General features: G+C 40.0%; 1 protein-coding gene across 7 annotated transcripts in view; it reads right to left on the bottom strand.

Moving 5' to 3' along the window:
• Positions 1 to 1,199: 1,199 nt before the first annotated feature.
• Positions 1,200 to 12,488, bottom strand: part of PTPRM (protein tyrosine phosphatase receptor type M) — a 922,867-nt gene continuing 911,578 nt past the window's right edge. For all 7 annotated transcript variants that reach the window (XM_078153517.1, XM_078153511.1, XM_078153512.1 and 4 more), the window contains one exon: positions 1,200 to 2,082. In XM_078153517.1, the coding sequence (XP_078009643.1) occupies positions 2,029 to 2,082 (54 nt within the window). In that variant the 3' untranslated portion in view covers positions 1,200 to 2,028. The remainder of the gene's footprint in view (positions 2,083 to 12,488) is intronic.

Genomic DNA, 12,488 nt, shown 5'->3' with positions numbered 1-12,488 from the left:
TTGAAGAATGTCAAGAGTCCATTTTCACCAAGAACCCTGAAGAACAGGGCACATTTACACCATTTTCTCTGCTAATTTATACTCGCTACTATCTGACTGCTTCTAGGGTTCAGCCCTCTTTGAAAAGAATGACCTACTGTCAGTTTGTTATTCTCTGGGGGTTCTGAGACCCAAATAGAAACAAAATGGATGGCTGCCTCAATAGCTTTAGCTAGAGGAGGGAGAAGCTTTACTCAACTCTGAAGCACTGGCTTGTTCTGGGAAGACTTTGGACCACCTTCTATGCTTAGAAGTAGAACTGGAAGAGTCATCCAGCTTTGTATCTACAAACTATTAGGGATTTCCAAAGTGGAGAGTTCCTTTTTGCTCTCATATAATCTTTGCAAAAAAAAAAAAGCACTAAGGAAATTAGTAACGACATGTCTTCCCTACACATAGTAAAAAAAACATTTTGCGTAATGGGTCAGGGCTAAGTTCATTGTGTAAAAGTAGAATATTTTTAAAAGGCAATTTACCTTAAGGAATGTGCATGGGTGCATGTATGCGCACACATTTGTGTGTGTGTGTGTGTGTGTGTGTGTGTGTATCATGCTACCATTCTTTTTTTCATTACCAATTACTTACTATACACAATAATATAGCTAGAGAACACAAGACTCATAAACACCATTCCAATCTTCTTTACTACTCAGTTATTTTAATTTTCATGATCTAATTAGAAAGTGAATGAGGCAAGAAGAGGGAAGAAAAACCCCAACCTGCAGAAGGGGAAACAGAAGCAAGTGAAGTGATTTATTTAAGGTCACACAGGTAATGGAAGAAAACCCATGTCTGTTGACTCTCAGAGGTCTGTGGCCAGCTTTCTGCTGCTGAGTATCTAGCCAGTTCCAGTTCAGAACTCATCTTTTTGGTGACCTTTCTATGCTTTGCCTTCCATGAGTACTGGGGACAGACTGAATAAAATGAATCACAGACTTCTTAATGATAAAAGTCTAAGCCAGACTTGTCTCTCAGCAAACTCACTCACTGTCTCTGCCTTCCCAACTCCTTCTTTGTACAGAATATCTCATCTTCTCATGGGTCTCTAAAGATTTGGGAATGGTGCTTCTTCAGCAGGCTCTAAAAGGTGAAATTCAAAGCCAAGCAACTGCTGCTTCAGCCTCTCCACATCCTGGTGCACCAGAAATCCAACACAAATCTGCCATGTGCCATCATTTATTGAACTGAGAATCCATACAAGGTAACAAATGTTTACATTATCATACAGTAAATAAAGCATTTCCAGGGCTTAATAAAAATGATTGTCACTCACTGCGCTTCACAAAAATTTCTTTTAATGAATAAATAATTTGATGAAATCAAAAAAAAATATTTACAATATAAACAAATGAAAAAGCTTTGGATCTATTTCATCTGGTCATCTGGTTTGACCTTTTCAGAGTGAATTCCTGTCAAGCCGTTCCTCCATGAAACATTATCGATCAGAGAGAAACCACCACTCCAGAAAGTTAGCACGGCCTGTTATGAGTTTTGTCTGTTAGTTCAGGTAAGCTACATATACTTTCTGTTACGTATGTGTTAAAATACAAATATTAACTAAAATCATATATTATCATAAATGCCAGACAACATTCTGCACAGAACAAAAATATACACTTAGCTGTGACAATAACAAAGGATCACAGGCAACAAAATTAAACCTCAAAGGGACAAGTTCCTTCATAAGAATATAATTGTGCTCTTTTAATTTAGCAGATGTCTAGGCTGCTCTTCCAAGACCATGATTATGAACACAGTATCCGACGACCGCATAGAGTGTGTTTTGTGTTTTTGTCAGGAAGCAGCAATATGGTGGAAAGTAGGCAGTGCAGGCGGGTTTATAAACACTTTCTCAGGCTCTTAAAAAGAGCCAATTATACAAAGCAAAATAAGCATGACACTGAGAAGTCTTCATCTCATATACACAAATATCATGGGGCTTTTGTGGCTCCCAGGTGGGCGCAAGGGTCTGCAGGGCATCTTTCTCCATCAGCCAGAATTCAAGTATTCTAAAGCGACTTCATAGCAGAACTTGTACTGGTCCTGGGGAAACAGCAAGGAAAAAACTGTCAGCCGTATGACAGCCAGCTCCAATTTTAGTTAAGACGGTTATGCCAGATTAGAGACTTAATTGGAGTCCATCAATCTTACCACCCAATATGGGGGAAAAAAAAGTCACTCTACCAAGCTATAGAAATACTCAACAGCTCAGATTTTTTTCAAGGGATCACAGATCCAGAGCTAGAGAGACCCCCCTCAGAGGCCACTGAATGCCACCCACCCTCATTTTATGGCTGATGAAACTGAGGGGTCACATAGGTAGGATGGAAACCCAGGTTCTCTGACTCTAGGGACAGTGCTCTTTCTTCTGCTCTAACCATCCTCTTTTGCTTCTGTGGGCAAATATTCCTCTGTTCAGGAAGATGAAAAATCAGAGGAATCAGGCCTCCTGGGAAAGTGCTCCAGAATATGGGCTAACACTGTCATGTGCTAGCCTCATATACATACATACATATATGCATACAGCTACCATGAGGTTGGTAGAGGAAGCTAGCAAAGGCTAATCTCTTATCCCGAATTGTTGACTCTGCACAACATCATCTTCATTATTATCACCACCACCACCATCATCATCATCACCATCATCATCATCAATGTCATCTCTATCACTAAACATCATGCTTTAAGATTTGCAAAACCCTTTATAAATATCTCATTTGATCCTCATAACAACTTTGAGAGGTTGGTGCTATTACTACCCCTATTTTACAGAGGAGGAAACTGAGGCTGACTAAGGCTAAGGGGCTTGCCCAGGGTTACACAGTAAGTGTTTGAGGCTACATTTGAACACTAGTCCTCCTGATTCCAGATCTAGTACTTTATTCACCGCCGTCCCCTAGCTGCCAGGGAAGATAATCAGTATTGACTGATTGCTTCTGGTGGGGTCTCTGCCCTTCAGTTAGGACTTGTCTATTATCTTGTAGACAGAACTGTATTTCAGTCAGTCAATGAACCAATAAGTATTAATTAAGTGCCTAGTATGTGCCAGGCACTGTGCTAAGCACTGGAGACACAAAGAAAGGTAAAAGACAGTTCCTGCCCTCAAGTAGCTTACAGTCTAAAGCGGCTTACGATCATACTCTGTTGACCAACTCCCACAGGTAGCCTTTCTTTTAAATTACTGGTCACTTTTTAAATAGGAGTTGGGGCTTCATATAAAATCCCCATTAATCAGCACCAGATCTCTAGAATAGTTGATTTGAGATCCTTGGAAAATATTGCAGTATCTGCCTTGTTTTGTTTGATAAGTTAGATAAACAGGCCACTTGCACATGGAAAGGCCTCAGATACAAAGTACTGCAATGTAGCTGTAACACTGGTAAGTACAAAAAAAATCCTTCCTTTTCCCTCCCCACACCTCTCCTCAAAATTACAGATTTGAAAATGGTGATGCAAAGGATTAAAAAAAAAATCACACTCCCCCCAACTAAAACCAAAACAATCTAGATAATTGTTGGACAATAAGCAAACAAATATGTCCAAACAAGCTATGTCTTTGTGCCCTGACTCACTTTTCTTTCTAATGAGTAATGTTCCTAACCAATATAATAAATGATTAGGATAGGGAACTGGACCTGTGTTTTCATCAGTAATAGGGAACCTCCCAGTAAGTAAATTCCTTCTACCAACACATGTCAGTACTTTCTCTATAATTTATAGTCTGAGCGTTGCTGAGAGCTGTGAGACTTACCCAGTGTCATAATGTTAATATGAGTCTGAGGAGGGGCTTGGACTCAGGTCTTACTGGCTATGAGACTGACTTTTTAATCTACTACACCATCCTACCTCTTCCTAACAAGAAGTCCTAAGGTCCACGTTCTGGGCTGTGGGAGTAGTCATTTACACCTTAGTGAGAAGTAGTAAAGAGGTCACACTTTGCTGGGGTGGTCTTTATTAACTGTTTTTCTTTGCTGTAACAGAAGAGTTTAGTGGGGTGAGGCAGTGGGTGGGAGATGACTGGGAAGAAAAATCAACAGGAGAGCATTTAGGAAAAAGCCAATGGGGAAAAAGAAGAGAAGGCATTCTGGTTTGCCTTTATGCATCAGAAAAGGTTGGCCTACCAGAGCCCTTAAGGAGCTTTGGAGGAGAGTCACACAGGAGAGGGAAGTCACTTGAAGTTCACCTGTTCTTCCAGACCCCACTATAGATGAGTCATTTAAATGGCTGAGGTCCAGACTTTTTTCATCAGTAGGCATGGCCATAGTCACAAAAATATATTTTTCCCTCCTATCTTGTGAACTCTGTAAAAGACAATAAAACTATCCCTTGTTTGCCAAACCACTTTGTTCTTGTGAGGTACCACTAGATTGCAGATGAAATATGATTTTACCCTGCGTTCTCCAAGTCAAAAGACAGGACATCAAAAGATAAGGCATTTGGATTCGATGCCTCTGGGATGAAGGAGGGGAGAAGGTGGTAGCTCATGTAAGATTCCTATTTGACAGTAACTGAGTTTAGCTAACTCTCTGGTGCTGTGGATGCTTAGGTTATGAACCTGGATGCTGCTGAATACTTGCCTGAGTAAGAGACACTGTGTTTAAAGTAGAGAAGAAAGTTCCTGACTTGGAATCAGAGCTCAATCTCTGGCTGCATCATTTGCTAGATGTCTGACCCAGGACAAGTTGTTTAAACTCCATGAGCCTCAGTTAACTTATCTGTAAAATGTGGGTGGGGGCCATTGGGAGAATCAAATGACATAATCTGTGTAAAGCACTTTATAAATGTGAAGCTTTAAGATTAATGTAAATTATTGTAGAGAGGATTCTTGTTTTGTTGGACCTGATGATCTCTGAGGACCATTCCAACTCTGTGAATCTGACACTTATACTTAATTCGTTTTTCCTAGAGTACCATTGTTTTCAAATGAATTATAGTGCCCATCGTATGGTATAAGAAAACTTGGATTGTCTTCAGCTATGGCTCTGATACCTACTTCCTAGGATTGTTGTAAGGATCAAATAAGATATTCGTAACGTACTTAGCACCGTATCTGACACATAATAGGGACTTAATAAATGCCTGTTTCCTTCTTATCCATCTCCCTCCCTGGGATATAATCTCCATCCATTTTTCATTCTAACTGAGAATTCCTTTTACATTTAATGCTTTCCTTCTCATATGAGAATGAGACAGACGGGACAAGAGACATTAATCCATTTTATAGATTTGGAAACTGAGGCTCAGAAGAAGTTGATGTGCCAGAGGTTATATAGTGAGTTGCCCAAATCCGGAACTTTCTTTACTACACTGCCTCCCTCAAGGAAGGCTTTCCAGTCGAAAGAAAGCTCCCTATGGAAAAGAACTGTTTTCTTTTTAATTTTTCATTTGGTTTTTATATTTTGAGCACCTAGTACAGCACTTTGAAGAAAGGAGATAGTTAATAAATGTTTGTTGAATTGAATTATTATTATAGACACCAAAAAATAAGACTATTATAAGTATGGCCACATACATACATATAAAAGGCATTCTTTAAATGTGACAAATAATCATAATATATTTCCACCAGTTCACATTTAAAAATATGTGTACTACCCCCTTGCTTCCCAATAGGATAGGGATTCTTTATCTGGATTCTACTGACCCTTAAAGGGTCCATGGATTGAGTTCAGGAAATCCATGAACTTGGACAGGATAAAACATCTTTACTTTGACTAGCTTTTAAATGAAATTTAGCATTTCTTTCAGTCATGAATTTTGAAAAAAAAAATATTTTGAGAAAGGGTCCACAGGCTTTGTGGCACAAAGCTAAAGGTTGAGATCCCCTAATGGTGAGGGTACAAATAGATGAAGAAAATGAACATTCTTTAGTATTCACCTGTAAAAAAAGTTACTCGTCTTGGGTAGATGGCTATTTATGAAGCCAATGTTGTTCTAACATTTATTATTTTAGGAGTTAGTAACCTTTATTTCTGAAAAATTTAAAAAAATTCCTTTAATTGAAAAAGTTTCAAAACATTTTTTAACCTAATGATGGTGCTGTCCTGCTGGCCACAAAAAGAGTAGTAATATTTCCATTACTTTTGTGCTTTACAGAAATGACACAGATTTTTACCACTGAAACCTCAGGGACCCCCATTCCTTTTTATGGAAAAAATGGTTTTGTGCATGGATCTAATTGTGCAATTAATTTCAATGACTACTAGGAACCAGACAGGAACATTACCTCACTCTACTCCTTTAACATATTAAAATGCATTAAGTGGTGAAACGTAGTTGCTGGCCTGGGGCCACAACATAGGCAAAGAAACACAGAAGGGATTTCACGCTTCACTGCCGGCGACCTGCACCCCTGGAAGTCATTGAAATTGCCCTGTCGTACTCACGACTATAATTCTCAAAATGAATCCGCCCTCTCCCATCTCATCCCCACTAAATAGACCGCCAATTCCACAGTATGTGATCACGGGCTTCTGGATTAGTCAAATAAGGAAAGCAGGCAGCAATACAACTAATTACAGCCCTGACCTCCCAGCATCAACTAAGAGCCTGCAATTTTCTTGCCCTGCAAACTGATTATATTTGATCACCAGGTACAGGTTGTCTTCTGCACAGCAGTCTCTTCTTTCAATTCCTTTGCTTTTGAGCAGTATAATGAAGCCATGTGAGGTGTTCCTCTGCTTAGGGAAGAGAATTTTCTCCTTGTTTCTAGATGCTTCCACTTTCAGCCTCATTAGCTAGCTTCAGGCATGAAAGGAGGGCAAAAATGGAATGTGTACTAACAGAGACTAGCTCACTGCTATGACCCAGGCATAGAACCATGGAGTTGGTAGAGCTCTCCAAGGTCATCTAGTTCAACCTTCCCTAAAGCATGAATGATTTCTACAATTTCACTGACAGGCAGTTATGCCACCTTCACTGGAAGATGCTCAGTGATGGGGAGCTCACTACCACTCCAAGAAAGCCTACTCCACTTTTGAGCTGCTTTATTTTTTAGGAATTTTTTTTCCCTTCATATTGAACTAAATTCTGCCATTCTGTAATTTCTCACCATTTTGAGTTCTGCCTTTGGGACCAATAGGAACAAACCTTGTCCCTCTTTTATATGACAATTCTTCAATCTATCCATCTTTCCCCCTTTCATTTTTGTGGGTTAAGAATCTTAAGCTCCTTCAACTAATTTTTTAGGATCAATTGTTATGCCATTTGTGGCATGGTTTTAAGTCTGCCTACCACCTTGATTTTCCTACATTGGACATACCCTAGCTTGATACGGTACACCAAATTAGACCCAATAGTTCACCTATGGCACACATAGTGAGATTATAATTTCTCTACGGACACTGAAGTTCTAGTAACATAGTTCAAGACAACATTTGGCCTCTTTGGCCACCACATCCCTCAGTTAAATTTTCTTGAGCTGGAGGTCCATTAAAACTTCCATGTGTTGGGGTAGCTAGGTGGTACAGTGGATAGAGCACTGGCCCTGGAGTCAGGAGGACCTGAGTTCAAGTCTGGCCTTATGACCATGGGCAAGTTACTTAATCCTGATTGTTAAAAAAAAAAAAAAAGACAATCCAACAACTCCCCCCAAAAACAAAACAAAACAAAAAATAAGACAATAGTCAAATTAGTCAAAATAGTAAAGAAAATAAGACAAAACAGTCCAATAATTTAAGGGGCAGCTAGGTGGCACAGCAGATAGAGCATGGGCCCTGGAGTCAGGAGGACCTGAGTTCAAATCTGGCCTCGGTCACTTGACACTGACTAGCTGTGTCACCGTGGGCAAGTTACTTAACCCCAAATGCCTCACCAAAACAAAACAAAACAAAAACAAACAAACAAAAAACAACTTTCATGTCTTTTTCACATGAAAGGCTTCCTAGAGCTATGTCTCCTCATCCTGTACTTATATAGTTGATTTTTTTAACTCAGACCTACAGCTTAACACTTTCCCCTGCTAACTATCATTAACTTTAGTCGGTCATTCTCTAGCCTGTCAAGACCTTTTTGGATCGTCCCTCTTTATCCAATGCATTTATTTTGTGCTATGCTTAAAAGTTCACCACTGAGCCATCACATTTCTTTCATCTAGGTCACTGATGAAAATAAAAGAACAGGACCAGGGACACTTCACTAGAGGTACCTCATTCAAGTAAACACTAATCCATTAACCATATTCTTTGAGTTGGCTTGGTCATCCAAATGTGAGCCCATCTAATTGTACTAGTACACAATTTATAATGGGGCAGCTAGGTGGTAGAGTGGATAGAGGTCTGGGCCTGGGGTCAGGAAGACTTATCTTCCCGAGTTCAAATCTGGCCCTGACAGTTACTAGCTGTATGACTCTGGGCAAGTCACTAAACCCAATCTGCCTCAGTTTCCTTATTTTTAAAAGGAGCTGAAGAAGGAAATGGCAAACCACTCCAGTATCTTTGCCAAGAAAACCCCAAAATACAGTCACAAAGAGTCAAAAATGACTGAACAACAACAATAACAACACAGTTTATAATTCTCTATTTTGCAAAGATATTTTTAAAAGACTTTGCTGAAAAGCTCGACACGGTAAAGTTCAATACATTCCTTTGATTTACTAGTCTAAAAACCTTGTCAAAAAAAGGACACGCAGTTAGTGTGGCATGACCTGTTCTTAAGGAACTCATTCTGGCTTCTAGTCATTGCCTCTTTTCCTTTCAAATGCTTATACCATTCATGCCTTCAGCAGTGGGATACCTTCCTCTACTACATGCTCTTTAGTGAGATGGACAACCACTCAAACAAGATCAGTTTGATCTCTAAAGAGGAAAAAAAAACACTAATAGATAAAAAATGCTTGTTATCCAGCTTGTATCTACAACAGACACTGTGGATGGATAATGAGCCACGCACAAACTTGAGTAGAAAGAAGAGAATGAGCTCTGAATAAACACTGGGAAAACATCACAGTGATTTCAACAATCCCAAGCTACCTCCTGATATAAGAACCCGTCTTTTTAAGATTGATTAGTATCTAGCATATAGTAGGTACTTAATAAATGACTGGTGACTGACTGGTGATGCAATATGCCTATGCACATATATGTACATATGTATGTATATATGTGTATATAGATTTTGTACGTATGTATGTATGTATGTATGTATGGATGGATGGATGGAATACCACAATCTCCAAAGTGAAAATTGAGGATATCCAAAGGAAAATGGAGAGCATGTGGAGGCTGCATTTGTATGCGAGAGGTGGCATTAATGATATGATCTGAGAAAGAGATATTCAGAAAAAGAGGTGGGCCAGTCACACAGAACAAGAGATAACAGACGGGCAGTCTGAGTGCTGCATTGGTACCAAAAAATGCTTAAAAAAAAGAACAGAAAAATAAAACCTAGAAGGAGGTCTGTAGCACATTAGATAAATCCTCAGTCAAGAACTTATGGGAGAACATGAACAAAAATCTCACAAGATAAGAAGGTAAAGATGGGATGTGATCTGTACCTCTGGAGGCTTCCAAATTTTATCTATAAGTACCTGACACCTCTCTTGCCCCGAATTAAGGCAGGAAAAGAAAGCATAATGGTGGGAAATAATGCTTAACAAAAATCTCAGCATCGTGATGAATCAGTCAATCAACAAATATGCATATAAACAAATATGCCTTTGAGATCCCAACTCAAAAAAGTATCATTTCTCTTGAAGCAGGTACAGCTTGGCATCTGAAGAACTCCAGGTGTTCTGGCTTACTGGCCATCTGGGGACATCAAATACTCACCACTATCTAAGTGGGAGAGAAGATTCAAAGAGAATACTCTCCAATGGTTACCTGGGGCAAAGCTCCTCTCCCTGCTCCATCTGCCTTCTGAAATGAAGATGGTTTGGCTATCTGCAATTTTGATCTAGGATTTTATTCTTACAGATTGTTTAACTTAAAACAAAAATCCTTATCATATATTATATTGATGTGAAGGAAAAGAGGTCCACATACACTAATAATTCAAGGTAGAATTATTTGGTCCAATGTTCTCATTCAGGTTATAGAATGTGTAGCTAGCTGCACTATTTGCCAGTGTGACCTCTAAATCAGTAGATATTACCATTCATGGAACCACTTGGATTTTTCTGATAATGTGACATAAATGGATAATCATGAACTTTATATACATACATATATTTATATACATATATTTATTCACACTTTTTTGGGGTGATTGGGGTCCCAGGTTGGAAGTTCAGTGGCCACTCATGGGCCCTATCCCAATTCTGACTGGCAAAGAAACTACTCCATTTTTCTGATCTGGAGTGGTTTGCTCCTCCTTAGGCAGCCTGGTGGCCCTCTACTCCTAGAAGCCCACCACATTGTTGCTGGATTTAGTACAGATACTCAATTGACTTGAGGCATGCTGCAGCTCAGAACTTCTGCATTCAGGAGCCACTAGACTCTGCCTCCAGAGGAGCATGGACTATAGGCATGTGCCACGTAGGTCCTACTCTACCTTTATATTTTTAAAAAAATATACATGGCTCTTTCTATGTTCTAATTCCTTTATCTAATACCACACCTGAGTCTCCTTTACAAGACCATTTGATCATTAGCAACACACATTGCTAAGCACTGAAGGCACAGTACATTCTCTCTCTTACCCCTCGTGGGTAAGTTACCTGTGCATCTAGCTGGAAGGATATCTTAATGCTATTTGAGGGAGATTTGGAATTACAGATTGTATTACAATGGAGGACAGGGCACCACAAGATAGAACAGCGCACCAAATGGGAGTCAACAGAGATAAAATCAGGTAAGCCAGCTTTACTGAGGAGAAATACAATTGGGGAGATGGACACAGGTCAGCTAGGCACCCACTGAATGGGTTCTGAAACGGGTGATTTCCTCTAGGGTTCTTCTGCGGGCCAAGCAAGATCAGGTATTGGGTAGGGAGAAGCAGGCATCCTGAACTTGGTGTGCAGAACCCGGTTTGGGGACTGGTATTGGTTCATCATTGGGGGGATAGCTGAGAAATTGGTAGCTAGTGAATCAGCTACTATGTAGTTAACTACCATCTAGTTAACAACTATTCACAACTACATGGTCTGTATTTTAGTGGTCTTCTCAAAGTACCCAACTTTTTCCTATAGCATCACCAAGAATTTTAGCATCGAAAGATAGCTTAGAGGTTTGTCTCATTCAATCTGCTTGTATTACAGATGAAGAAACTGAAACCTGGAATAGTAATTAATGCGACTTGCCTAAGGTCTCAAAGTAAGTGGCAGACCTGGGACTCAAACCCTTGTGTTCTCTCCCTAAATCCTGGTACACTTTGGGCAAGCTCAGTCTCCTCAAATAATCAATCAATCACTCAAGAAGCACTTATTAAACACCTACTATGTGCTGGTCATTCTGCTGGATACAAAGATACCAATGTGAAAGGGAGACAACCCCTGCCCTCAAGGGCTGATAGATAAAGAGATGTACACACACACACACACACACACACACACACACACACACACACACGGAGACTCAGGTCCTGTGTCTCCAGGCGAAACGGAACATAGAACTAATATATAAAGCAGCATATATAAGTAAATAAAATCAATAGTGCTTTTGCAGGTCAAGACACTAATAAATGAGGGAATCAAGAGAGGCCTCCTGAAGGAAGTGGCAGTGGAGCTAAGCCTCAAAGGACACCCCAGAACCAAGGAGGGGAGGGATGCCAGGCATGAGGAAGAGCCTGCGTGGAGTTACAGAGGTGGGGGATGGGACTTCTAGATGGGGAACAGCAAGCAGAGGCCAGTTTGTCTGGAGCACAGAGACCATGAAGGGAGGTTGGGGGATTTAAGAAATGTTCAAAAGCTTATACCAAAAAAAAGCTTATACAAATCTGACTGTTGGGGAAACTGCTGCAGGGAAGCTAGTTTTCTTGGTACTGGAGCATCTTCAAAGGAATTGTGACATAAGAAATGTAAGCTCCTTGAGGACAGGGGCCATTGTTTCCTTTGTGTTTTTGCATCTCCAGCACCTAGCAGAGTGCCTGGAGCATAATAAATGGATTAGAGTGGAATAAAACTGATAGTGCTAGGAAAGCCACATCAAATCTTAAATCTAGAAAACACAAATCTGTTCCCCTGGGTTCTCCTAATTCTTTAATGGGAACACAAGGCTGACTGAGGAGAGAGAACTTTGGAGGCTGCCTAAAATGAGGGGGTTAGGGCGATTCCCACATAATTTTCCTGACACACACACACACACACACACACACACACACACGCACGCGCACAAAACCTAGTTTCTGGGATGTGAATTCATGCCCCCCCGCCACACTCCGCAATCAGCAATCATTTTCTGCGTGCTGAAAGCTAACTTGTCTCAAGAAGCAAAATTTTCAGTCTTAAAGATCTCCTTCGAGAATGCCCAGCTTTCAATTCTATTTGTAGATTTCTTTTTTTTTTAAATTTAATT

Source organism: Phascolarctos cinereus, unplaced genomic scaffold, assembly GCF_003287225.1.
Source record: "Phascolarctos cinereus isolate Bilbo 61053 unplaced genomic scaffold, phaCin_HiC Scaffold_4;HRSCAF=312, whole genome shotgun sequence".
NCBI classification, from domain to species: Eukaryota; Metazoa; Chordata; class Mammalia; order Diprotodontia; family Phascolarctidae; genus Phascolarctos; species Phascolarctos cinereus.
Note: the sequence above shows the minus strand (reverse complement) of the source record. Positions and strands in the feature narration are given on the sequence as shown.